The sequence below is a fragment of the Psammomys obesus genome, unplaced genomic scaffold, assembly GCF_907164565.1.
Source record: "Psammomys obesus unplaced genomic scaffold, mPsaObe1.curated_primary_1811, whole genome shotgun sequence".
Lineage (NCBI taxonomy): Eukaryota > Metazoa > Chordata > Mammalia > Rodentia > Muridae > Psammomys > Psammomys obesus.
In genome coordinates, this window is record NW_026591086.1 from 3,101,450 (window position 1) to 3,127,091 (window position 25,642).

Below are 25,642 nucleotides of genomic sequence, written 5' to 3' on the forward strand. Positions count from 1 at the left end.
TTTCTTTCTTTCTTTCTTTCTTTCTTTCTTTCTTTCTTTCTTTCTTTTTCTTTCTCTCTCTCTCTTTCTCTCTTCCTCTCTCCCTCCCTCCTTCCTTCCTTCCTTCCTTCCTTCCTTTCTTCCTTCCAAAGACATGACACCTATATTTCTTTGGCTGATAAGCGTTCATCAACCTTTGTCTATTTACTCATTTACTCTGAGTGTGCCCAATTTTTTCCTAGAGGTCATTAAACTTCTTTGCTTCTTTTAGGGAATTCTTAAACAGTCTAAGAAAACATTTTGCTGACAGCAAATATAAAATGCATGTGTTTATTACTAAAGCCAAGCCTATACCCTCTACCCTATCATTGTTAGTGAAAAGCTAGTATCTTGGCCGACCTCTCACAGAGGTAAAAATCCACCCCTGGTGGGAGCAGCTGCTACTGGGAAGGAATCTACAAATAACATGCTGGAAATTCAGCAGGCACTGTTATTATATCCTGTTTACACTGTCATTTCTTCTATCAGCAGGATATTATTTATACAGACCCCGCCCCTGCACGTCTTGTTTGTCTTATTATAGAAGCCCTCCAAATCTATAAAAAGCAGCCTCTGCATTTGCTTCTGGAACAGCACATGTGTCGTAAGTTGGCACCTTGCTACACTTTTTTATTTTAGCATTTTCTGTTGTTAGGCACCATCCGTTCCGATTTTTATCTTAAGGTTGATCTCACATATTAGAGTCGAACTCAAATAACTTTCAGAGAATTTGCTAGAGACGACAGAAAAGCATGTCTAGGTAATGGTCAGATATTCCAGGGACAGGAAGGCTTACAACCCAGGCTCACCCTGACCTAAGTGGGTCAATCACTAACTTACTGGTTCTTCCAGGACACGAGAAGCACTCTTTCCATTAGCTTCATGGCTGAACAGGCTGGGGCACAAATGTGATGAATTCATAATACAAAAGAAACACAGCTCAGTGAGTTAGCCAAAAGATAAAAAATAAATTAAACTGTTTATTAATTTCCTCCTTGTCCTGTCTGCAGAGTAAAAGAAAACAAACAAAAATAAAACAAAAATCCTGCAACTGTCTTATACACAAAATGCTTGGGATTGTTGAACAACTAAACGTCCCATAAAAAGTGTGTGATGTGTGGTTTGAGCTAAACCCAACCAGCTCCTTTATGCCTCAACCAGCAAGAAGTTATGCAATGTTCCAAGTATGGGGACACTGACAGACCCTCTGAAGAAACTGTATCACAAGTGAAGATTAAACCTAAGGACAGTCACTATGGCAATGCCAGAATGGCACCCTAACAGAATGAGGTGTGGTAAGTAGGAAAGGATAAAGCTTTGTTGATGAGGTAAAGGCTTCCTAGGTAAACCAAGAAACTGGGAGCATGCAAATGCGCAGGACTCTCAAAACTACAAGTAGTTAAATTAGGCCATGAATAGACATAATAGAAGAGGGTGATAAAAATGGACATGGGGGTTGTATTATAAGAATTTCCTGGGCTGACAGAACAGTTCAGAGGTGAAGATGCTTGCTGCCAAGGCTTATGACCTGAGTTTAATCCCTGCCACACACATGGTAGAAGGAAAATAAAAAACATATACCTCTCACCCCAACCCATACACTGTGACACTCATGTACACACACACCCAAAAATTTAAGTCTAAGATGATTCAAGATTCAGAACATTCAACACTCAGAAATATTCTCTTCTCAACAAAACCAACTTTGCAATTCTGTTCTATCATGTTACAAATTTGTCTGGCTCCCCCACCCCATGCCCTAAGTTTGCAAACAAAACATATATTGCTTGTAGTCCTAGAGGCTAAAGTGCAAAAGACAACATCCCATTATGGCATAATCATGAGTTTCAATAATGCCTGAACAACTGGCCTTAATAGTGTTATGCAGTGTAACTTAGTTTTTTAAAAATAAAGATTAATAATTTTTCTTATACATCCTACTAACAAATACCTAAAGACTTAAATAATTAAATTCACACATCTTTCTTTACCATTAAGATTTCTACATAGAAGGACCTGTTTAAAAGTCTTTTAGTAGGAACAAAGACATCATTTATAAAAGTGTATTACTGCTAAAATACATACATGTTCAAGTACATACACATATCATAAAGGGTTGGCTGACATTAGGTAAAAGGATGAAATTTATACCTTTGGCTCTGAAGTTACATTTTTAATCAGATTAACGAGCAGGAACAACTCCTTAAGAACATTTGCTTCAGTGTGTACCATTGACGCTAGGAGAGCTGCTGCAGCTCCAATGCCAGCATGCGACCACCAAAGTATGAAGACTGAGGCAGGTCCTGAGAAGCCCAAAGGATAAGTTTGCAGCAGCATGCTAAAAAAGGTGGTGGTGGTGATGATTGCCACCATAGGGTAGAGTATAACAACACGGCAAACGTAAATGTATTGGAAAGAACTTCTGGTTCCTCTAAGAACTTCAGGACTAAGGAAGAGCACACACCAACAGTGAGGACACGCCCACACCCACATTCAGAGCTCCATTTTTAAAATGTAATCTGGATAAAGAAGGACACATATACATCACATGTCAGGAGTGAGGTCTACGCTGGGTGGAGAATGGGATGGATATAAAGGACAAAAGGAAGACAACGGGGACGCTCATCTTCTCAGGAGGGGTGTGAGGAAAAGTTTCACATACAGAAAAGGGCATTCAAAAGACAGCTTTCAGTAGGGGATGGTGGTGCATATATGCCAGCACTTGGGAGGTGGCTGCAAAAGGATCAGAGGTTCAAGGTCATTATCAGCCAAGAGTGAGTTGGAGGCCAGCCTGGACTGCATGCCATCCTGTCTCTAGAAAAAAAACAAAAAGCAACAAACAACAACAACAAAACCAAAGCTCAAACAACAACAAATCCCCAAAACTAAAAAGGAAAAAAACAAAACAAAACAAAAACAAACGAAAAACCTCCCATAACATGTTTTTTCCTCACGAATCACTTTTTACTAGTAAAATCCCAGATCTGGTTCAGAGGATTGTAAAGCTTTTAAAAATATAAACCAGAGAGCAGCTGATGTGCATGTGTCACAGGCTCTCCCACAGCCAAGGAAACAACATCCCCCTTTCAGTCATAACACAGGGAGTTATTGTCAGTACTACTACTACTATTACTAATGTTACAAAATTCACTAACTCAAGTTTTAAAAAATGTCACTGGAGCATGTCCCTGATATCAGAGGCACTGGTTTAAACTCCAGGTTTCTGTCACCATGCCCAAGCTGACAGAGCTGCAGCACGGAAATGTAAGTGACATTCTAACATCTGCACAGACGGCAGAGACGAGACACGATTCTAGAATAAAGGGCTCTCCGGCTCTTACCTGTTACCTGTGCAACAACTGCTTGGGAAATCCTCCGATTGGCAAGAAAGGCTTTGATTTCCTCTTTTATCACACTGCTGTCCCTCCTAACAAAAACAGAAGACAAGACCAACAATGTATGTTGAAGGTAGAAATCCTCATCTTTGCTAAAAGACAGGTGAAGCAGAGAGGTGGAGAGAACACAGAAAGGAAGGACACAAAAATAAAAGGGAAACAGACTAAACTTGCGTGAAAATATGAAATTACAACAAACCAAGAAACACCAATACTCCAGTCCTGAAACATTACACCATCAGACAGACACCTCAGTGAATGCCACTGTGGATACAAGTCTCGTGTGGGAGGACCATTAATTGCATGCTGTGCATAATTCAAATTAGGATCAAGGCTGCCGTATGTGGTATGTATGATCTCATTATTTGGGAATGAATAAATCGTACATAGAAGCCCTGGAAAAATGAAAAGCAACAGCAACGAAAATCAGCTGTAAATAGATTGTGGGTTTGCAGGTTAATGAAGGTACTGTAGATCTGACACCCATCTGAAAACCTTGGAAATGCTTCCAGGGCAGACTCCATTCTCACAACTGAAAATATTAGCATTGTAACAAACACCCTTAGCAGCTTCCTCTCTCTCCATTCTGCATAAGAAAAAAATAAAAACAATGTGGGACAGTTTGAAATATTATAGTTTCATATTAAGAGTGTTTATTAATTTCCCATTACATATAATAAATACACAGAATAATTAATAATAAAAATGAATAGTATTCAGCCTTGGCATTATATACTCTTAGCCTATTATAAACTTTACTTATTTAAATTGTTAGCACACTTTCATAGAGCAGACATCCATCAAACTTAAAGAAAACTATTTCTGTTCAAGATGAAAACTGACATAGAATTGTGGTAGCTTATTGTCTAAACAAGGTCAACAGATTAAGGGCCTCAGCTCAAGTCAACCTGCCATCTGCTCGCCTATAAACCATGCACTAATAATCCTTTTCTGATAGACCTTGGCAAACAAATTGAAAAAATACCATCCTTCCTTTTATTTTTACAAATACTGCATACAACCCCCAAACCATATACAATTATTACTTCAATATTAATTTTTTTTTTTCCTTTCTGAGACAGAGACTCACTCTTGTAGGTCACACTAGTCTGGAACTATTTAGCCCAGGTGGGGCTCAAACTCAAGGCAATCCTTCCATCTCAGCTTCCTAAATGCTGAGATTACAAGTTTCATGTTGGGTATCATCAAGAAAAGCCATGGCCATTTTTCTCTTTCTCATTATTCATCTTCTGTGACATGCTGGCCTTGAATTTACTGATTACCTAGTCTCAGCTTTCTGAGTGCTGGAATTACAGCTGTGTGCTGCCATGCCTGGTTTCCCTCTTGTATAAAGTATCTTTTTTACACCCTCAATTCTACCTGTTGGCAAAGTGTAATTGCTAACTGCTAGCTATTCACAGTATAACCATGATGAGCCTTGATTTGCGACAAGGAAATCATAAACCTTTAAAAACTGTTCTGTAAATAAACCACAAATTTCATGGGACTCAAGTCCCACTGTACATTGGAGAAGAAACAAAAGTATCCTATCAAAAATATAATACTAACTTGTGGTTTAATTTAGATCAGATCTTTCATCCCCTTCACTAGGGTTATATATATATATATATATATTTTTTTTTTCCGAAGGGTTATATATACTCTGTTGAGGGAAGCCATGCTTCCTGTAGTGAGTACTATCTGTACATGCAGTGTACATGTGAGTCTGTGAGTCTCTGAGCCCAGAGCCCACAAGTTTGCTACCGGCTGGCCAGTGAGTGTAGGAATCCCTTAAGGCTGACTGCACATGCCACTACTGCTTGACTTTCTAATGTGGGTGCTGAAGGTGTGAACTTAGTTCCTCATTCTTATGCAGCAGGCACAGGACCATCTAGGCCATGTTCCTGCTGTGTGAGGAATTTAGGAAAAAGAGTAGAGATGGGATAGAGAGTATCCAATATGTAGCTCTACAATATATCCCTGAGTTAGTGACTGGAAAGCCTAATCAAGTTTCCTAAAGGAAGAAAATAAAAAATTAGCTAACTAACATAACATTTTAAACTGATTTAGATTCTGATCTAATACTGACTACGTTTGAAATCTCTCAAAATGCCTGTCTCTGTACCAGTTACGAGCAAGAGACAACTTTAGCAGTAGATATTTCAGATGACTTTTGTTCACAAACTAAATCATTTGCTTTCTGAGGTAACTATAAAATTAAGTTGAATTTTTTTTATATAAAGTATTGCATTTCAACATACCAAATAATCTTGGAAAATAAAATTATATTTGAGAATAACTAATCAGATTAAATTTAAAATGTGCTTTTTGTAGCAAAAATGAACAAACTGTATTTTCTTAACTAATGATTTAAAATCAAATTTAAATCAACTTATTTTAAATCAAGTGCACCTAGAGCAGACACTAAATCATACAGAACAGATAACACTCAACTATGTAACCAGTTTGTGAATTACTCACTGCCTTGCAATATGACATTATAAAAGGACTATAGCAAGACAGGAAGAGTTCCCAATGTTTAGAAAGCAGAACCTACTTACCACCTCAAAGAATACATTCTTATAACAATGCATATATCTAAAGCATCCACAGTAAGTTTTAAAACACATGTGTATGCATACACCTAGGCTCTTTACCAATTTACCATAGACACTTAAAAAAAAAATGCTAAATACTAAAGACTAAATGCCTGGCCAGTATCGTAAGACCTTTCTGGTCTCAATCTCTAGAGCATCTATTCCCTAAAAGACAAAAATATATGAGGGAAAGCCACTCAATAAAGTTGTGCTCTGGTTTCACCACTTAATAAAACAAGAACATTAACACTTGCTTTTCAAAGGCTTTCATTTTTATAATTAGTGTGCATTAACTGTATAAAATAATGAGTCTCAGTATGGCATTTTCACACATGTATACAGTGCACTTTGACCCATTCGTTTGGCTGCCATGAACCCCCACCATCCCTTCTCCACTCCCACTGGTGCCTTCTCTCTACCCTCCTCCAGATCTCTTTCCTCTCCCCTTCTCTACTTCTGTTGGTCCTCTCCCTCTCCTCTTTTCCATTCCTGCTGGTACCCCTTCCCTCCCCAAATTTCAAAGGGTTTTAAGCAGGGGAGGGCAACTGGGGAATGAGGTACAAATAGAGAGGAGGGGCTGGGAGGGGAGGAGGGAGAGGGCTACAACTGAGATGTAAAGTGAATAACTTAACTAAAACAAACAAACCATAAGTCTGTCTCAGGGGGAAAAAAAGAGGTCATGGATATAGCTCAGTGGCAGTATACTTGCTTAGCATGCATGGACAAGGGCCTGGGTCCAATCTCTGGCATTGACAAAAAAGGCCTTTAAAATTTTCCTTCAAGCAATGAAGTAAAAAACAAGATGAGATAAATATATACACATACATGCATATAATCCGTGTTAAAGTAATTTCTTTGAAGAAGAAAGTTCTGAAATTTTAAATGTATCATATAAACACAAGCTGCTATTTCTAGAAAACAGTCAGACAGGACCCAAAGAAAAGAAGACTCAAATAATCAGCTCTAACTGTAAGACATCCATCAGTCTAAGTCTTAGACCAGGCACTTCAACAGACCGTGGATGAAGTGTTCCAAAGTCACTTTAGAGGAATACCCGTTTGGTTTGCCTATAGTCACTAGGTACTTGCCTTCACTGTCCATATCCAGCCTACTGGGCTGGCTTACTTCTTTGTCTTCTTCAACCTCTCCTATAACTGCCATTTTCGCTTGTGGAATCACCCATTTTTTAGTGCGAAACATTATTTACACAACCAGGACTCTCATCTTCTATTCCATATTCCTTCTCTTTGTTGAAACCTTGACATTTTGCCTAAAGAGAATGAGTCCCTTCTTCCACTTCCCCACAATACCTCACATGCCTCAAGACTGTCTACTGCTGAAGTCTTAGTGAATTAAACTCATTTCTCTGGCTTCACTTTTTACTTCCAACATGAGCAACCACTTGATCACAACTGAGGCACCTGAAGTACATGCCACTTCTTCCTGCTACTGTTTCCAAATCAAGGCCCACATTCATCGGGGGACTCCTCCAGCAGGATGGACCCCGCCTGTCTAAGTGTCAGTGCCACTGCCTTTGTTTTCACAACTGATTAAGCATTCCACTATTATCCTACTATATATGAAAGAACTCACCAGGAATGCTTTTCAACAAATTACTTAAAAAAAAGATATATTTAATTTTACGTGTATGGGTATTTTACCTACATGCACAAATATGTGTACCACATGCATGCCTAGTGGGATGGATCCCCGGAACTGGAATTACACGGTAGTTGTGGCAACTGCCATGTGAGGGCTGGGAATTGAACCTGCATCCTATAGAGGAGCAGTCAGTGCTCTTGACCCATGAGCCATCTCTCCAGCCCCCGACAAATCACTTTTAAAATTTGTATGTATGTATGCATGAACATGTCTGTCTGTCTGTCTGTCTGTCTGTCTGTCTGTATGTATGTATATATGTACATGAGAATAGGACTATGAGGCAGGGGTCTTAAAATTAAGCCAGGATGACTTTGAACCAGAGGTCTTCTTGCCTCAACTTTTGGAGTACTAGATCTAAGTGGTACCACCACCCTGTTCTGTTTCTAATGTTCTCTGCCACTGTTTTGTTTTGAAGCAGGGACTTGCTATGTAGCCAAGGCTGGTCTTGAACTCACAGCAATCCTCCTGCCTTTACCTCCCAAGTACTCAGATCCCAGAAGAGTACCATCACACCTGGCTTTCTACCTTTTAAAAAGACACAATGTAACTGTAATTTATCTAGAGAGGTCTCATTGATCGCCATGGCTTACAAAGAAGATCCCATTTTGTAGGCTAACTATTAGCATTTAAATTGTACTATAGATATAGTGCTCTGTGTTAATGCTCCTAACCATGTCATCTATCCTACTAGCCTGAAAAGTTCTTTAGCACAAAGACTCTTTAATGAGTAAAATTTTTCTAGAGATTAAAAGCTCTATAATGAAAAACCTGATACAGATAATTTATATAACAGCTTTAAATTGTTATTTTCAAGTATGTTTATGTTTTCCAAATCAGGATAGAAAGGCTATTTGTGGTGATTCAAAATGACACTGATTTGTTTTCTGGAAGAAGGCATGTTAAAAGGCTCACAATTTAAAATGATATGCTTTAAGATGACTCATACTCTCCAAGTTAACACATCCCGGCATTCTGAATGTTATATGGGAGCTAGCTCAAAGTCACCCCAAGATGAAGCCAAAACAGTGTATTTCACACTTGAAAGACACTCATGCCTTTCTCCGTCTGCACGATTTTAAGAAAGACTATTACAAGGACAGCTGTTCTAGGTGCAGAAGACAGAGGCACAGAGCACCACCACTTAGTGGTGTTGCTTTCTTACAGAGCATAAACACCCTGCCTGCACGCAAATGCAGGCTATGCGCCCCACCTGAGGCCTATCAGACCAGAAGTCTTTCCAGAATTTCTTTTCTAAAATTGGGACTATTTTCATATTTATAATGAAGTATCTTAGGGCAGAACCCAATTATAAACACAAAATTCAATTATGTATTACATAATCTATACAGAAAGACTAAATGTAACTTGGGACAGTATCTTAAGTAACTCCGTGCCTATGAATTTCTCACTTGAAGTGTTGAGTTTTAAAACATTGTGGCTCAAGAATGCTTGACCTGTTTTAGTGTTAGGCCTATACATAACCAACTTGGAATGAACTTACAGAATTTAGTACAAAATAGTAACGAAATACTGTATAGGTAGTGTAGAGAAACATACCTAATATACAGCATTACTAATTCCAATAAGCCTCATTTACATTATCTTATAATACATACATGGTCAAAGGAAAACCTTGATATACCCTATTAGCAGACGCAGACAAGCATCCCTATAATAATAGGCCGTTTAAAATGTCCTAATATAAAATAAGTCTTCATTGTTGGCTTTCAGTCCTTCCTAAAGTGGCACATTCAATTACTTACGGAGGATTTTCATGCTATTTTGACTTTCTTTTTCCTCTTTTTTGATTCCAATTCAACACAAGAAAATTTCTGGGTCTTTAACAAATGATAAAGGGTACACTTATAACCTGCAGAAGCTGCACATACACACACACACATCTCCATTATATACCTTCAAATTATATATTGTAATATAGACTAAAGGATGTCATACAGTGTAGCACCTGCAGGTTAGGGCTGTGGGCAAGTAGGAGGTAGATCTTACACAGCACAGGAGGCAGGAAGGCACTCAGATATCCATGCTTCCTACCAGAGTCCACCAATTCCAGGTGACTGTCATGTCACCAGTGTTGAGTAAGCAGCAAGGACAGTATATCATTAGACAGACACAGAATACTCAGGTAAAGCAACTATTTGAAAATTTCTCTAATATCTCAACAAATAAAAACCCACTGTTTAGTAAGTGCCTTCTCATGTTGGAGAAGAAGAATGGCAAACTCAGTAAGGCCATTTACACTGTCTTGAAGAATTATATTAAATCCCTTTCCTAAAGCCTTATTAAATCTATAAGCATAAATAATTTCAGTGGTAAAATACACCATGATAACAAAGACATGGGATATAACTTAGGCTCAGCTGACCAATAGTCAAACTCTCTTGAGAAAATTATTTCCATGAGCCTTAGTTTTTCTGATCAACCATACAGCATGGCTGTCAGGATTGCTAATGTTATAAGAGCAGCCATTCAGCTAACTTCTCTTATGTCCTAAGAAGGGCTATTCTCTGCAAACTTCATGAAGGTGAGGAGGGCACACTTGACCAAAGCTGGAGTGGGAGAACACTAAAGTATCATGGGATACCAGAGGTCTAGAGGACCCTAGCTAACTAAATGTCACAGAACTGCTCTAAGCTAGACGCAGAGAAAGGGAAGAAGAAAGTGTCCTGATAACTACACAACAATGCTATTTTGCTATCTTATCTACTCAGGATAATTAAAGTAAATTTCAATAAATAAAATAATGTATTTACCCAAACGGTTCTTCTTTTTAAACTGGAAAATGATATATGCTAAGTTCTAAAAACCAGCTATAGCCAAGGATATGACTCGGTGGACAATAAAGCCCTGGGTTCAGTGATCAGCACTAACAAAGTCACCAGCAACAGCAGAGCTTTGGGCACAGGTTTACAGCTGAGCATGGCCCAAAGTCACGTCAAGTCTCCTGGACTGCAAGTGCTAAAAGCTGGCTGACCCTGACTGTGGCTGAATGTGATGCTCTTCATTACACCTACCCAAAATTCCATACGTGGCAATGCTACCCTGAAAACAAACTCACAAGAGTCATGTGTTTAAGGCTGTCTCATCACAGAGGAGCCACAGGATGGATCTTCATACAGCACTGTGAAGTCATCATCATTCTGCCTTGATGTCAGAAATCTTTAGGACCAGGTATAACTCAGTTATAACTTTTGGTTTCACTTCTGACAAGTCTATAATTCTGTTCACTATCAAGTGAAATTTATCTTCAGGCTCTTACCTTTTTAAAATTTTAGATTATTTTATGTGAATGAGCGTTTTACATATATATATATATATATATATATGCTACATGCATGCTTGGTGCATGCAGAGGTCAGAGGAGAGCTTATGAATGTGAACTATTATGTGGGTGCTGGGAAACAAACTCAGGTCCTCTGCAAGGAGTGCCTTTGACCAGTCAGCCCATCTCTCCAGCCCAAGGCTACCATTTTTATATAACTCCACTAAACAATGCTTTTGTCATTTCTGTTTGTAAAGGCCTGTAAAAACTCCCTCATTTCGACCATTCAGTACAGAATGTGAAGCCTCTGAAAATGAGTGTGGCATCCTAAGGTATTACTATATTTGTCAAAGTCTGCCTCATTTGCGTTGTTTTCTAGAAAGGTCCATGCTCTGGAGGCCAAAAAGGTTTACAAGTTACCATGTTAGCTTTGAACTGACAAGCAATCTTCCTGCCTCAGCCCTCCAAATCTCTGTTGGGATTACAGACATGTGACCACACCTAGCTTTTATTTTTAATCAAAGTAAAAACATGCTACCTTTTCATGGTTTCCTAACTTTAATTAACATGTATATCTTTCAATTTTTATTTTAAAAATTAAAAATTACCACTTATTGACCGTATGTATATATCTGTGTATAGTATATGTGTGCAGGAGTACCTGTGCCGAAACATGCTTGTAGTTAGAGGACAACTTTGGAGAACTGTTCTTTCCTTCCACTGTGCAGGTTCCAGGGGTGGAACTCAAGCTCTCTGGCTTGGCAGCAAGCACCTTGATCCATTGAACCATCTCACCAGCTCAAAACAGAATGTCCTTATGAGTCTACTCGGCTAACATGCTGAGCCCACATCACGTGCGAAGGAAAATTCCTAGTTCTCAACACAGGATGGAAGAAAACAAACGTCTATCACCCTTACAGTGAACTAGGTCTGGTACAAAGTCCTGCTTACCTTGTTTGAAAATAGGCTTCCTTTCTTTGTGTAAAAACTCAGTGTGAACACGCTTACTTAGTGACTGATGACGTACGAAGCGCATGTGGGCACTGCGCCTACTGCTAAAATTAAAACTTCAGCTGTTCAGGGCCAGGGTGGTATGCATCTGTATTTCTTACTGAAAATTACTTTTGGCCCAATAGTTGCTTAAATTGTTGCGCTGACTGAAATGCTGCAAGGAAAAATGAAGAATGCATATGTTCTCTAGCATGGTAATTTTATCATACCACTTAGAAAAAGTATTTACAATGAAACATTGAGGATTGGAGTAAATGAACTTCTGTCAGTCAGAAACTGTCGGCTAAAGCCATAAACAGAGAAAGCCCTTTCACTATTCAAGAGACTAAAACTGTCTCATCATACAGCAAAAAGCCTCAAATAGAAAAGGAAAAAAATAAAATCTGAACTAAAATCACAAGTTCAAGTTTCACTTTCATTTCCAAAGAAGGGAGGAGAAGTCATGGTTGATATTGGTAAATGTCTGAAGTACAACCTGATTAGAAACAACCTTAACAAACACAGATGTTTGGGGGAATTCTGAACAGGCAAAGTGACTAACCTCATTAACTCCTCCACTTTGTCATCCACATCCAGGTCCTCTTCTGAGGCCTCAAAGCTGTATGACCTCTGCCCCATGCTGTTCGCATGGTAGCGAGATGGTGACATCTTTCCATTGGACGTAGACAATCGATCATTGTTCTCCCTCCCATTTTGATTGGTAGTGCAAGGCTGTGGGGAGGTATCGTAACTGTTGCTGGGTGATGGAGACATTCCCGAATGCTGGGTCTGGGTGGAAGCTGTGGCTGTAGAGGAAGATGCTGGGACATTGTTGGTGCTGTTTCCATATGCGCTTCCCCCGTAGCTGGATCTCCTTCCAAACTTATCGCTATGCTCTTGATCCAGACGGTCCAAAGTTTCTAATGCATGCAGAATTTCATGTTTGGTCATCCCAGTACGCCGAAGACGTTGGAGCAGATCTATCTGTTCTATGGTAAATCTGGGTTCATCTGTATAGTGAGACATGGTTTCCAGCAAACTGGAGGGGAAAGAGAGAAGGATAAGAATGAAGTGCTTTTATTATCAACTAACAAAAAACATTTCATCATCAAGAATTTTCCTATCAATTCAAGTAGAAAAGGCTTGAGCTCTGCACTAGCTCTGTTCACTGAACATAAAATCGTAAGAGTCAGGGAGGTGGCTCAGTCAAGTGACATGTTTGTGGTGTAAGCAGGGGTGCCTAAGTTCAACCTCTTGCACCAATGCAAAGGCTGGGAACATCAGCACATGCCAGTTCTAGCCCTGGGGAGACAGAGACAAGACCAGCAAAGCTCATCATCAGTGGGTTCAGTGAGAGACTCTGTCTCAAAAAATAAGGTAGAGAGAATGTATTATGGCCTCCACATGCATTCATATACATATTAGTAACACAGAGATACGCCACACAACAAAAAATAAAAGAAAAAAACATTAGTCTGGATAGACTTTCTTGTTGTGAAATGGATTGGTACAGATTCCAAGTTTAGTAGAAGTACATCAGTTATAACATAAAACCCAACTTATAAAGGAATGAAATTTATATGTTTCAGTTTTGATAAGCAACCAAACTGTGGCAGCAAATTGTGAATTATGTCAAAACATCAATTCATCAAGTAAAGTACATATAGTGCATCAGGCCCAGACTATATAATCATGTACAGGTTCTGTTTTATTTTTTTCAATCTAGAAGTATATTGTTGCGTAGTAGCATATTAATGGGAATTGCCTTCCCAAATATCAGCAAAATTGATCAAGACCTCTTAGGATATTCAGTGACAAATGTTTTGCCTGACCGAGTCTAAGCGAATACTAGTAACTACTAATACCAATACATCAGTGGGGAATAAGCGCATACAACAACGCATCAAGCACTGCTTCTAATTCTTAGCACTCAGGAGCTTCTCATCTCTGCAGCATGCTCTCTGAATGCATCCTTATATGGACAGGCAACTGGAGCTATTCATGTCTCAGAAAGTTGATTCTATATGCTTCCACCCTAACTTGCATAAGACACTGTAGAAACACTCCAGAAAATGTTTTCTTAGAGAGAAAATTAATATTTTGTTAGGACATTTGCCCAGTGCTTCTTAACCTATGGGTCATGACCCTTTTGAAGGTCAAACATTTGGATAAACAGATATTTATGTTATGAATCATAACAGTAGCAAAATTATAATTATAAAGTAGCAACAAAAATAGTTTTATTATTGGGGTCACCACAACAGGAGGAACTGTATTAAAGGGTCACAACATTAAGAAGGTTGAGGACCACTGCTCTAGCTATATCATAAAAATGCTCTCTTCTTGAATTACTTTTTTTAAAAAAGGCTGACTTTTAAAGAGATGTATGTATTTATCTTTATTATTCTGTATGTCTGAGTATTACTCTGCATGTATATATAGTCACCAAATACACACAGTACCAAAAGAGGGCACTGGACGTCCTGGAACTGGAGTTACAAATGGTTTTGTAAGATGGGGGCTGAGAACCCAACTTGGGTCTTCTGCAAACACAGAAGGTTCTCTTAACTGCTGGGCTAGCTCTGTAGCCCCAAAAATCTGACTTTTGAATTCAGGACTTTTGAAAGTGGTAACTAAAGCTGGGCACGGTGGCCAATGCCTTTAATCCCAGCACTCAGGGAGGCAGAAGCAGGTGGATAGACGTGAGTTTGAGGCCAGCCTGGTCTACAAAGTGTCTAGGACAGCCAAGGCTATACAGAGAAACCCTGTCTTGAAAAAAACAAAATGATAACTATCTCTATTTAAATTTGTATTTTCTAGTGACAAATATGATACGGAGTAGCCTTGCAATAAGCAATTACTAAGAGAAACAGGTCAAGAGCTTTTTTTAATCCTTTAAAGACAAGAGTGTTCTAGGCCAGTCTCCTAACCCTGTTGGAGAGCTTACTACTTCTTCATTCATCTGCGCTGTCGAAAATCCAACTGCGTAGTTACTTTTACTCAGGAACTGGGTGAGAATTTTATATGATATAACCTCACCTAATCCTCATAGCAATTCTCTGTGATAGGCCAATTTATTTTGTTTCGTTTTAATATTACATTATGAACCATTAAAGAAACTGAGGCTTAGAATACTTTTGTATCTTTCAATTTAGTGAAACCTGTCCTAAAGTAAAACTCAAGTACTCTTCAAAAGCAGTATGCATTCTTAGCCACTGAGCTTACCTCTCTGGCTGTTTTTTTTTTTTTTTAAAGTAGTTGCCAAACCAAAGTAATTTATCCCTGAATTTACTGGCTTGGCAAATTCCAGCTTTTCCTCATAAATATTTTTTTCATCTTCACAATTACCTTCCTTTGGAAATAAAAGGCCTGTTTTAGTATCTTCAGTTCTCATCCAATCAAGGTACTTCACAAATTGTTCTTCCCTTAGATGTCTAAATTTATGGACTATTTTATCCATGTGCAGGAACATTAACCATACTTTCCTAGCTAGGTGTGGTGGCACATGCCTTTAGTCCTGACACTCAGGGAAGCAGAGGCAGGTATATCTCTATGAGTTTTAGGTCTATAAAGTGAGTCCAGGACAGCCAGGGCTACACAGAGAAACCCTGTCTCAAAAAAAAAACAAAACAACAACAAAAACGGAAACAAACCATATTTTCCTATCCTGTTCAGAGCAGACAGTAATCCCTGTGCTATTCTTCAAGTCTCCCTCTTATGACACCACTGTCTATAAGCATAAAATGTCACAGTATCTGAAATAATTTATACCATTTAGGAATCATCAACAACTGAAAACCACTTTCATTCCAAAAATCATTAAGGGGGAAATAGGGCCCACCTGTTACTTTGATTGCCCAGAATACCTAGTCATTTCTAAGCACATGCTCTTAAGTCAGCTACTCATAGAAATCAACTCCTGATGAACAGACTGCATAGGAATCTAACCCTGGCTCTCTTCAAAATGCTCTACTTCACCTATGGAAAGATGGACACCACATATAACTGTGCTAAGCCACACAAAGACTTTCATCTGGTAAACTCACACACTGAAGCAGGAGCTGGTGGGAGAAAAAAGCAGACAAGCTTAAAGTGCTGGGAAGAAGGGGAAAGCCTGTAGCATTCCTACTGTTGTCCTCATAATTCTTAAGCCCCTTACAGTCCTGCTCTTCTTTCCTTAGGTGGGGCAATCAGCTTCCCTTTACACTTCACTGTGTTTAAATGGATGTCTGTACTCTGCACCAAGAGCAGGCCCTGCTGCTAAAGGAGCTAACGCAGTGGTCATAGCTGCCAGGACTGAATGGTGACTTGGAAGAGAAGGAACAAGGGCATCCTCCAGGGCAGGATCACATCATGCACATGACACCAAAGACATAGTATGCCACCAAGAACATACACACACACATACACACATAGACACACACACACACACACACACACACACACACACACACACACGACGTGGGTATTGAGAATACTGCACCAATGTGCATCAATAAACATGACAGGATATATTATACCAGTTTCCATTTGTACTTCTCATAATTTACCTAATGTAAGTACAGCATCGTAAAAGTACAGCAGTAGATGACCTATAAAGGTCATCTAGGACCATAATGCCAGCGATTCTTTTACGACAAAAGAAGATAATATGGAGGGGCTAAATTCCTTTTTTCATGGACAAAGATAACTCACAGGATAAGGGATAGTTTTTACTTTAAATCACTAATTTGAATGCAGGCTCTAGCTAGCAGTAATTGAAAATAATGTGAAAAATTTAACGCTCGAGTAACACAGACAAAGATTAAAATAGAAAAGAATAATTCAGTTCAGGACTTATGGCTCAATTCCTAAATTGATACTGTAACACCACAGTACATCTTGAGACATTAACTGCATTTTGCAATAATAATAGATAAGCCACAGGCCCAAGATATACCTTTCTAAATGGTGTTCCAAAGATGGACAACACAAGAGTCTAGCTAAAGCATTCAGAAATTACTAGTTAGCATTGAAATCATGGTGGCAAAAAACGACATGAATTTTAAAGTATTAGCAGTTAAAACTTTTTTGGCAAACAAAGTTTTCTCCCAGATTATTTCTGCTGTTTTTATCTTGTCCAGAATGACTAGGCAGAACACATTTTGTCTTCCATATGTGGTCACTGTAGGGTGAGTCAAAACAGTCCAGGCCCTTCTTACTGCTTATGTACATTCCTTTCTTTCTTGATTACTATTAACAAAGGAGTGCCTCCTCAAAATAAGAAAATGACACACAGTAAGAAGTAAGAAATAACGTCATACAGAGAACTGAGCTCATAGTAGGGTAACATTATTTTATAACTCAAACTATTAGGTTAACTGACTAATGCCTAAGAACAGTCTATGACTACAGACCATGGTGTAAATATCCTCATAATAAAAGATGTAATTACATTCCAATGTGTCAAACACACTTTATTTTTGTTGTTGTTGTTGTTGTTGTTGTTTTTAATTAGCACTGACTGAGTTCCATTTTGAGTTGTTCGGAGTAAAATCTGTTATGCAACTTTGAAATGATTTCAGATACTGCCATGAATGACAAATATGTCTGTAAGACACAGCAGAGCTCACCATGTCCATCACTATGAGGACGTAGCTCACGAAGCTTTTCCTTTTAGTCTTCAATGTAAAGTGCCTTGTTCAGTTTTGGCATTTCTGAGACAGAGTCTTGCTACATAGCTCAGGCTGGCGTCACACACTGCTTCTGCCTTCATGTCCTGAATGCTGAGATTATACACCAGAGAATACTAAGCCTCATCAGACTCCAGTATATGAGAGCAGCCTCAACCCATCCACTTGAGAACTTTCCCTTTTTTCATTAAACCTCCCTATACCCTGTAGTAAGGTGCTGACTTACAACGACTGGCTTTCAAAAGTTTAAATAAACTCAAGAATTTGACAGACACTTTGAAAGCTTTGAAGCTTCACCTTCAAAGCTTCACCTATCAATACCAGCACTGCCCTCCAGTGCTGTGCTCAAACAAAACAAAGCAAAACAAATCCTGATTGCTGTTTTCATTTAGCAAGTCTTTACTATTTTGTTTTCTATTTTAATTGAATTATTTTTAAAATTGTGACAATATCATATGTATATACAATGCACCGACTACTGCATTCATGATTGTAACAGTCGCATCACATAAGATAGGACTCCTCTCTATCATGTGGCTCTCACAGTCCTTCCGCTCCCTCTATTCAATGTTCTGTGCCTTGGAAGGTGTGACATAAATGTTTTGTTTGGGGCCAAGCATTCAGCAGTCAATTAAGGTGATCTCTATGTGTTCTCTTCATGACTTCACAGATATCTACAGTGAAGATCAAACTAAACTGTCACTCCTGTAAAGATATACCTAGGTCATACAGAAGTCAGTTCTACACTTAACTCAATAACTAAGCTTCAAAAGCTTAGGAACTCACTATATGGTTAAGATGTACCACAACTGTACATCAAGTACAAACCTCTCAGGTTTGTTCATGTTACTTACCCACTCCTCAAGATCTGTAAACCTTTCCAAGTGTGCTGACACAGGAGACTGAGGAAAGGGGATTAGGAGTTTAGGGATATCCTTGGCCATGTAGCAAGTTTAAGGACAGTCTGGGCTACACAAGACCCTGTCTCAAAAAACAAAACAGAACTGTGAACCTAAGTGGTAGTGTGGGGGAGTGTTCTTTGTGTGCCAATGAATTGTGTGATATGTGAGTTTATATTTTGATCATTTCTTTATTTCCACTATCTATAAAAAAGACTCAATTGAAAACATCCAACTTTACAGACAGATATAAAAATTTGATGTAAAAAAGCCAGATATGGTAGTACACACCTACAATTTGTACACTCAGGAGGATAAGGCAGAATGATTGTGAGTTCAAGGCCAACCTGAGGTATAAAGCAAGTTCCAGGCTATGTTAGACACAGTGCAACTCCAACCACACACACACACACACACACACACACACACACACAAAAAAAAAAAAAAAAAAAAAAGGCAGTGGCGTGGTGGCGCACACCTTTAGCCCCTGTACTTGGGAGGTGGGGGCAGGAGGATCTCTGTGAGTTCAAGGTCAGCCTGGTCTACAAAGTGAATCCAGGACAGCCAGAGCTTTGTTACACAGAGAACCCATCTATCTCAAAAACCAACCTTCACCACCCCCACTCAACGCTCCCCCCCCCCCCAACCAAACAAAAACAACAACAACAAAAAAATCAGGGGTAAGGATTAAAAGGACAAAAAAAAAAAAAAAAAAAAAGACAAAGAAAGCAGAAGGCAGGCAAGTGAGCAAGCAAGCAGTTGGGTGGAGAGGGCAAAGTTTCAAAGCTAAAGTGCCTTTCCTAGGGCACTGCAATGCAGCAGAGACTCAGGCGACAGCTCCTGTCATTGTGTGTATATGGGTGAGGGGCTTTAAAGAAAAAACTAAATAATATATAAAGAACAACAATCTTAATGTCTACTTATTAGATTACAGAACTGTCAACCAAAACAGAAGAAATTTAAGTGAAACAGACTCTACCAAATTTTAGAAATTACTTAGGCTGAAGGCACTCTGCACTAGACGCTAAAGATGCACTTAATGAGCTAATAGGCCCTTTATCTTCTCTGATTTCTGAAATTCCCGTAATACTTTTATTCTGAGGTCTATTTCATATGAACTAGTGGTTACAGTTCATATTCCAGCACAAGAACATTTTCAACACAACAACACCATCTCCATTTGTATCTCTCCAAAGAACAGCTAGCAAATACATTAGCTAATAGGCAAAACTACGTTACTGTTGGCAGTAGGGAGAAAGAAATGGCTTAGGTGTCCTTAGGAATTTGCACACAAAAGAAGCACTAAGAGAACATGTTTTTTGTAGTCTATTTATCCCTAAAATTGCAACAAGAACTCTCTCCAACACTTAACCATCTACCTGACAAGCTTCTAGACTTGTTAAAACAGTTAAAAATAATACGTATGGGCTGGAGAGGAGGCTCAGCAGTTAGAGCACCTGCCGTTCTTGCAAAAGACCTCAGCTTGGTCCTGAGCACTCAAAAAAAAAACAGCTAACACCATTCCAGTTCTGGAGAAGCTGACGCTCCTAGCTTCCTACGGCACCTGCACATACCAACACATGTACATAATAAAAATAATTTTTCAAAAAATAATATGAAAACGTTTAAATGAAAAAGATGTCAAAATACAAGGACAGTAAAAATGGTAAAAAAAAAAAAAAGAAAGAAAGAAAGAAAGAAAGAAAGAAAGAAAGAAAGAAAGAAAGAAAGAAAGAGAAAAGAGAACGAAAAAGCTCACTGGTATGAAACCTTACTGCTCACCACATAATTATATTGTTTACTTCCATGTTAAGAAATGTACCATTTGAATAGTTTCCCAAAACTTTCTTTGATTTTGGGCTGGTGAGATGGCTCAATGGGAAAAGTGCTTGACGCTAAACATAATGACCTGACTATGATCCCACAAGAAAGAAAGAGAGTACCACCTTCTACCAACCTGTTCTGACCTCCACACACAAGCTGAAGCAAATGAAGAACCATCCCCAACACATAAAGAAATAATGCTACTTAAAAGAATTACTTGAATTCTAAAAGCATTTGCTGTCAAATCCAAGTCACAATCCTAGACATTTAGCATTATTAAAGCGCTGACAGGCTGAGAGTTGAGAATCTGATACTTACACCACTGGAAAGGAGCTGAGCATACTTTACATGAGGTGGATCAATGGCCTTTGCAGAGAGAGCCAGCCTGTAGAATATTATTTACCATTCTGTAGAATAAAGACAGAAAATTGGGAAACAGTTATGTAACTCAGCATTGAAAAAATTTAATTATTACAACTTCAGAGTATTAAGAGTTAACATTAGGTAATCTTTCTTTTATCAAAATTATTTTGTAAGTTTGAAATGAAATATTAAATTGAAGGAAAACTTTAAAAAAAAAAAAAACGGAAAAATGACATTAATAGCTTTCCAAATGATTCCCTTGGGGAGGAGCAATTTAAAAATAACCAAATTTAACTTGTTATCAGGAACCACCCACAGAAGTGGATCTAAACTTGCAATCAGACCCACAAACATTCAACAAACCCTTAACTGGAGATTAAGCCTTGGCCTTCATCCATGCGAGGGCAGTGCTCTACTGAGCTCCACTCCGCACAGCTTTCAGCTGTCTTGTCCATAATAGCAGGGCAATAATGAGGACTCTTGTAACAAAGCAAGGCCCAGCTTAGCTTAGCTGCTGGTGAGTCTGGGGTATACCGCTAAGTGTAATACTTATCTTGCTGCTAGGTGGACTCAACTTCTCTGAGTCTCAACTGTCATAACCATAAGAACGTTTATAGGGCTGGGAGCAGTGGCACATGCCTGCAATCCCAGAGGATTATAGAGGCAGGAGGAACTCTGAGTCTGAGGCCAGCCTGGTCTACAAGATGAGTCCAGGACAGCCAGTGATACACTGAGAAACCCTGTCTTGAAAAAGCAAACCCCCTACCCCTCCAAAAGAATGCTGTTTATTTTAAGTGGGAGTGGTGAAGCACTTAACATACAAGCACTAGTAGTAGTCAATACTGCCAATTTAAAAAGGGATAAGCATTCTTCTGATTTAGATGACTAACTGTAGATAGAAGGTCACTGTGTAATTCAAATGCTGATTTCTGTACCCCACCCATATCTGGTGGCAAGCCTTGTTCTGAGAATATCCTGTCTCAATGTTGTGTAAACACAGCTCCCCAGTTGTCCACTAATAAGCCAAAAAAGCAGCTACAGCCAATCACTGAGCAGTCGAGAGAGTAGGGGTGGACTTCCTGCCAGCCAGGGTAGAAGAACATAGAGGAAGTAGGGGATTCAGCCATGGGAGATGTCTAGGAGAGACTAGAAGAGAGAGCTCAACAAGGAAAACCGCAAAGTGCAAGTGTCTCTGGAATATACGCTGAGAGGAAGCCAAGTTAGCTTAGAGAGTCAAAAAATAGGTTAATAACTGCTCAATTCTTATGCTGCAAAGCTTGTTAAAATAATAGTCTCAATTATTGGTTTGATAGCCAGGTTAAGAGAGAAACTAAGGAAAATAAACAGTTTTATAAAATTAATTTTAATTATTTTAGGGCTCATTTGAGCATATGGGAAAAATGTGTGTTCTGGCAAACAGTGGTTAACGATCGGAGACCCAATTTAATGGTACAAATGAATAGTGTTGAAATAGATGGATTGGTGGATACAGAAGCTGGTATCAGTATGCTGACCCAAAAATCTTAGAATCCAGATTAGCCACTTCATAAGGTTTATACATAGTTTATAGGAATTAGTAAATTACCTCAAATAAGACTAAGTGTTCAATAATTAAATGTGTGGGTCCAGAAGGGCAAAGAGTCAAGCTGAGACCTCATGAGGCTCAACATGCACATAAAATTATGGGGAAGGAATCTTTTACAACAATGGGGTACTCAAATTAATATTCCTGTAATACCAGACACAGCAAATGAGGAAATCAGGGGTGATATGGTTTGTGCTCCTGGGAAAGGTATTGATACATGTGATGAAGAACAATTACAAGCTGTGTCCATTGTCCAAATACTGGACATCACAGGGATTAAGTTTCCAAATTTATAATAGGGGCCACTGTTTAAATGCTAACAGCCTTGCCTCTAAAATGGGCAAGGTCTGTTATCAAAGACACCTACCCATTGCTGTGTGACAAGAGCAATGGTCCATAACAAAAGAAAAATTACAAAAACTTGTACAACTGTTATAAGAGCAGCTAGAGGCTCAACATATAGAAGATTCTACCAGCCCATGGAATGCCCCTGTGTTTGTTGTAGAAAAGAATTTTTTTTTTAAAATGGAGAATGATAACACATTTTTAAATTTAATTTAATTTTATGTGCATTGATGTGAGGGTGTCAGACTGCCTGGAAATGGAGTTATAGGAAGTTGTGAGTTGTCATGTGGTTGCTAGGAGTTGAACTTGGGTCTTTTGGAAGAGCAGACAGTGCCCTTGACCACTGAGCCATCTCTCCAGTGAATGCTAACAAATTTAAGAGCAATAAATAGAGTAATTCGACCAATTGGTCCTTTACAACCTGGAATTCCTTAACCTTCTTTGTTTCCCAGGTCATGGCCTATAATAGTAATAGTAATAGTAATAGTAATAATAATAGACTTAAAATATTGTTTTTTCACAATACCCTTGCATGAACAGTATAGGGAAAGGTTTGCTTTCTTACTACCTACTCTGAACAACAGTGGTCCAATAAAAGAATACCATTGGAAGGTATACCCACAGGGACCGTTAAATAGTCCAACTTTATGTCAACATTTTGTGTGACAACCATTAAAAATAATTCATAAGCAATTTCCTCAATCTATCATTTATCATTACATGAATGATATTTTGTTGGCTGATTCTGGTGCAGATACTTTAGACAAAATATTTAAGGAAACACACACACAAAAAAAATCTGCCATGATGGGGATTACAGATTGCTCCATAAAATATACCAAGAGGTGATTCCCTTAGCTATTTGGGTTACAAAATAAATCAACAAAAAATCTGACCACAAAAGGTACAGATCCACAGGGACCAATTGTAAACTCTTGAAGATTTTAAAAAATTAATGGGAGAGATTAACTGGCTGAGGCCTTTGATTAGATTAAATATTTAGGAGTTAACTACTTTGTTTCAAACATTACAAAGGGATTCAGATTTAAACAGTTCAAGGTATCTAACAGCTGAAGCAGAAAAAGAGTTAACTCTGGTAGAATAAAGACTGCAAGACTCATATGTAGATCAAATTGATTATAACCTTGACTGTATTTTGGTCATTTTGCCTTCAACTCATTCTCCTACAGAGTTCATTATGTAAAGGAAAGATAATATGGAATGGATTTTCTTAGCACATAAACAAAGCAAAAAATGAAGACATATATAGAAAAAAATTTCTGAAATAATTATAAAAGGTAGAATAAGATTGCATCAATTGTCAGAAACAGACATATTAGAAATTGTAGTATCTCTTACTAATTCTGAGATTATATCATTATGGGTAATCAATGAAGATTGGCAAGGACCTTGTAGTAACTACTTGGGGAAAATTAATAACAAATACTCAAAAATCAAGTGTATACAGTTTATAAAAAGAACTAATTGGATCCATCCACATATTGTAAGGGTAACACCAATTCCAGAGGTATCAATATTCTATACTGATTCAAAAAGGATGAAAATGGCAGGTTATAAATCAGACAAATAAACAAGCAGATCAAAAGCCTATATATCTCAGTTCCAAAATCAGAATTGTATTCAATCCTTATGGAATCATTAGATTTTCCTGAATCTCTTATTATAATTATTGATTCTTTATATGCAGAAAGAGTTGTTTCACATATAGAAACTGCTGAATTTTTTCCTGAAAACGTGGAATTAACTTCATTATTTATGCAATTACAACAGGCCATCAAAAGTAGAAACTATCCATTTTATATTACTCATATTCAGTTTCATACAAGTTTGCCAGGCCCAGTGACAGAAAGAAATCAGAAAATTGACCAATTACTAATAGGAAATGTGCTAGAAGCCTCAAAATTTCATGAAAAACATCATGTTAACAGGAAATGATTAAAAAATATTCTATCACTTGACAACAAGCCAAAGAAATAATTTTCAAAACCCCCTACGTGTTTTCTGTATAACCAAACTCCATTACCTGCTGGTAGTAACACTAGCGGTACCAAAGAAATGAAATATGGCAAATGGATGTGTTTCATTTTGCAGAATATAGAAAGTAAAGGTATATACACTATACCACTGATATATACTCAGGGTTCACTGGGCAACTGCTTTAAGTTCCGAAAGGGCTGATTTTGTAATTACACACTTATTGGAAATAATGGCAATTATGCACAAATTAAGACTGATAATGTTCCCACGAATGTATCCAGTAAGATGAAGCAATTCTTTGCATATCAAAATATTAAAGCATATTACTGGTATACCATACAATCCTACCGGACAAGTAATTGTAGAAGGAGCCAATCATACCTTAAAAGAGATGTTCATTAAACAAAGAGTAAAGACCTCTAAGGACAGGCTAAATAATGATTTATTAACTCTTAAATTTTCTTAATGTGGTTAAAAAAAAAGGAACAACTGTGGCTGAGCAACACTGGGTTATAGGAAAAAAAAACTGAGGAACTAGGTCAACCAATATACTATAAGGATGTGTTGACATTAGAATGGAAACCTGCAATAGTTTTGAGATGGGTACATAGTTATGCTCACGTATCTACCAGGAATGAAAAAATATGATTGCCAACGAAATTTATAAAGGTTAGCCATGACCAAGGAAAACCTCCTATCAGCTGAGACATGAATGTCTTCACAAAGCAAATAACCCAGGTGATTCAGCCTCAAAATGGACTCAATTACTGATTTCTCAAAATTTGTCATGCAAATCAACTTTAAAAGGACTTGACCATATGATCGACATAATACAAAGCCTGAATAGAACACAGAGACTAGACAGACAACATAAGAGACTGAGGAAAAAAAAGATATAGCTAGCTTTTCTGAGACCTGGTCAATATCTCAATTTTTATAGGGTACCCAAAAGATGTCTTTGCCTCCAGACAAGTAATTTTAAGAGCATGACACCACCATTCCCAAAAGTTGTTT

General features: G+C 38.2%; 1 protein-coding gene across 11 annotated transcripts in view; it reads right to left on the minus strand.

Moving 5' to 3' along the window:
- Window positions 1-25,642, minus strand: part of Hmbox1 (homeobox containing 1) — a 131,576-nt gene that overhangs the window by 66,791 nt on the left and 39,143 nt on the right. For all 11 annotated transcript variants that reach the window (XM_055609573.1, XM_055609569.1, XM_055609568.1 and 8 more), the window contains exons 2-4: window positions 20,656-20,744; window positions 12,505-12,981; window positions 3,360-3,445 (exon numbers count right to left, since the gene is read on the minus strand). In XM_055609573.1, the coding sequence (XP_055465548.1) occupies window positions 3,360-3,445; window positions 12,505-12,981; window positions 20,656-20,678 (586 nt within the window). In that variant the 5' untranslated portion in view covers window positions 20,679-20,744. The remainder of the gene's footprint in view (window positions 1-3,359; window positions 3,446-12,504; window positions 12,982-20,655; window positions 20,745-25,642) is intronic.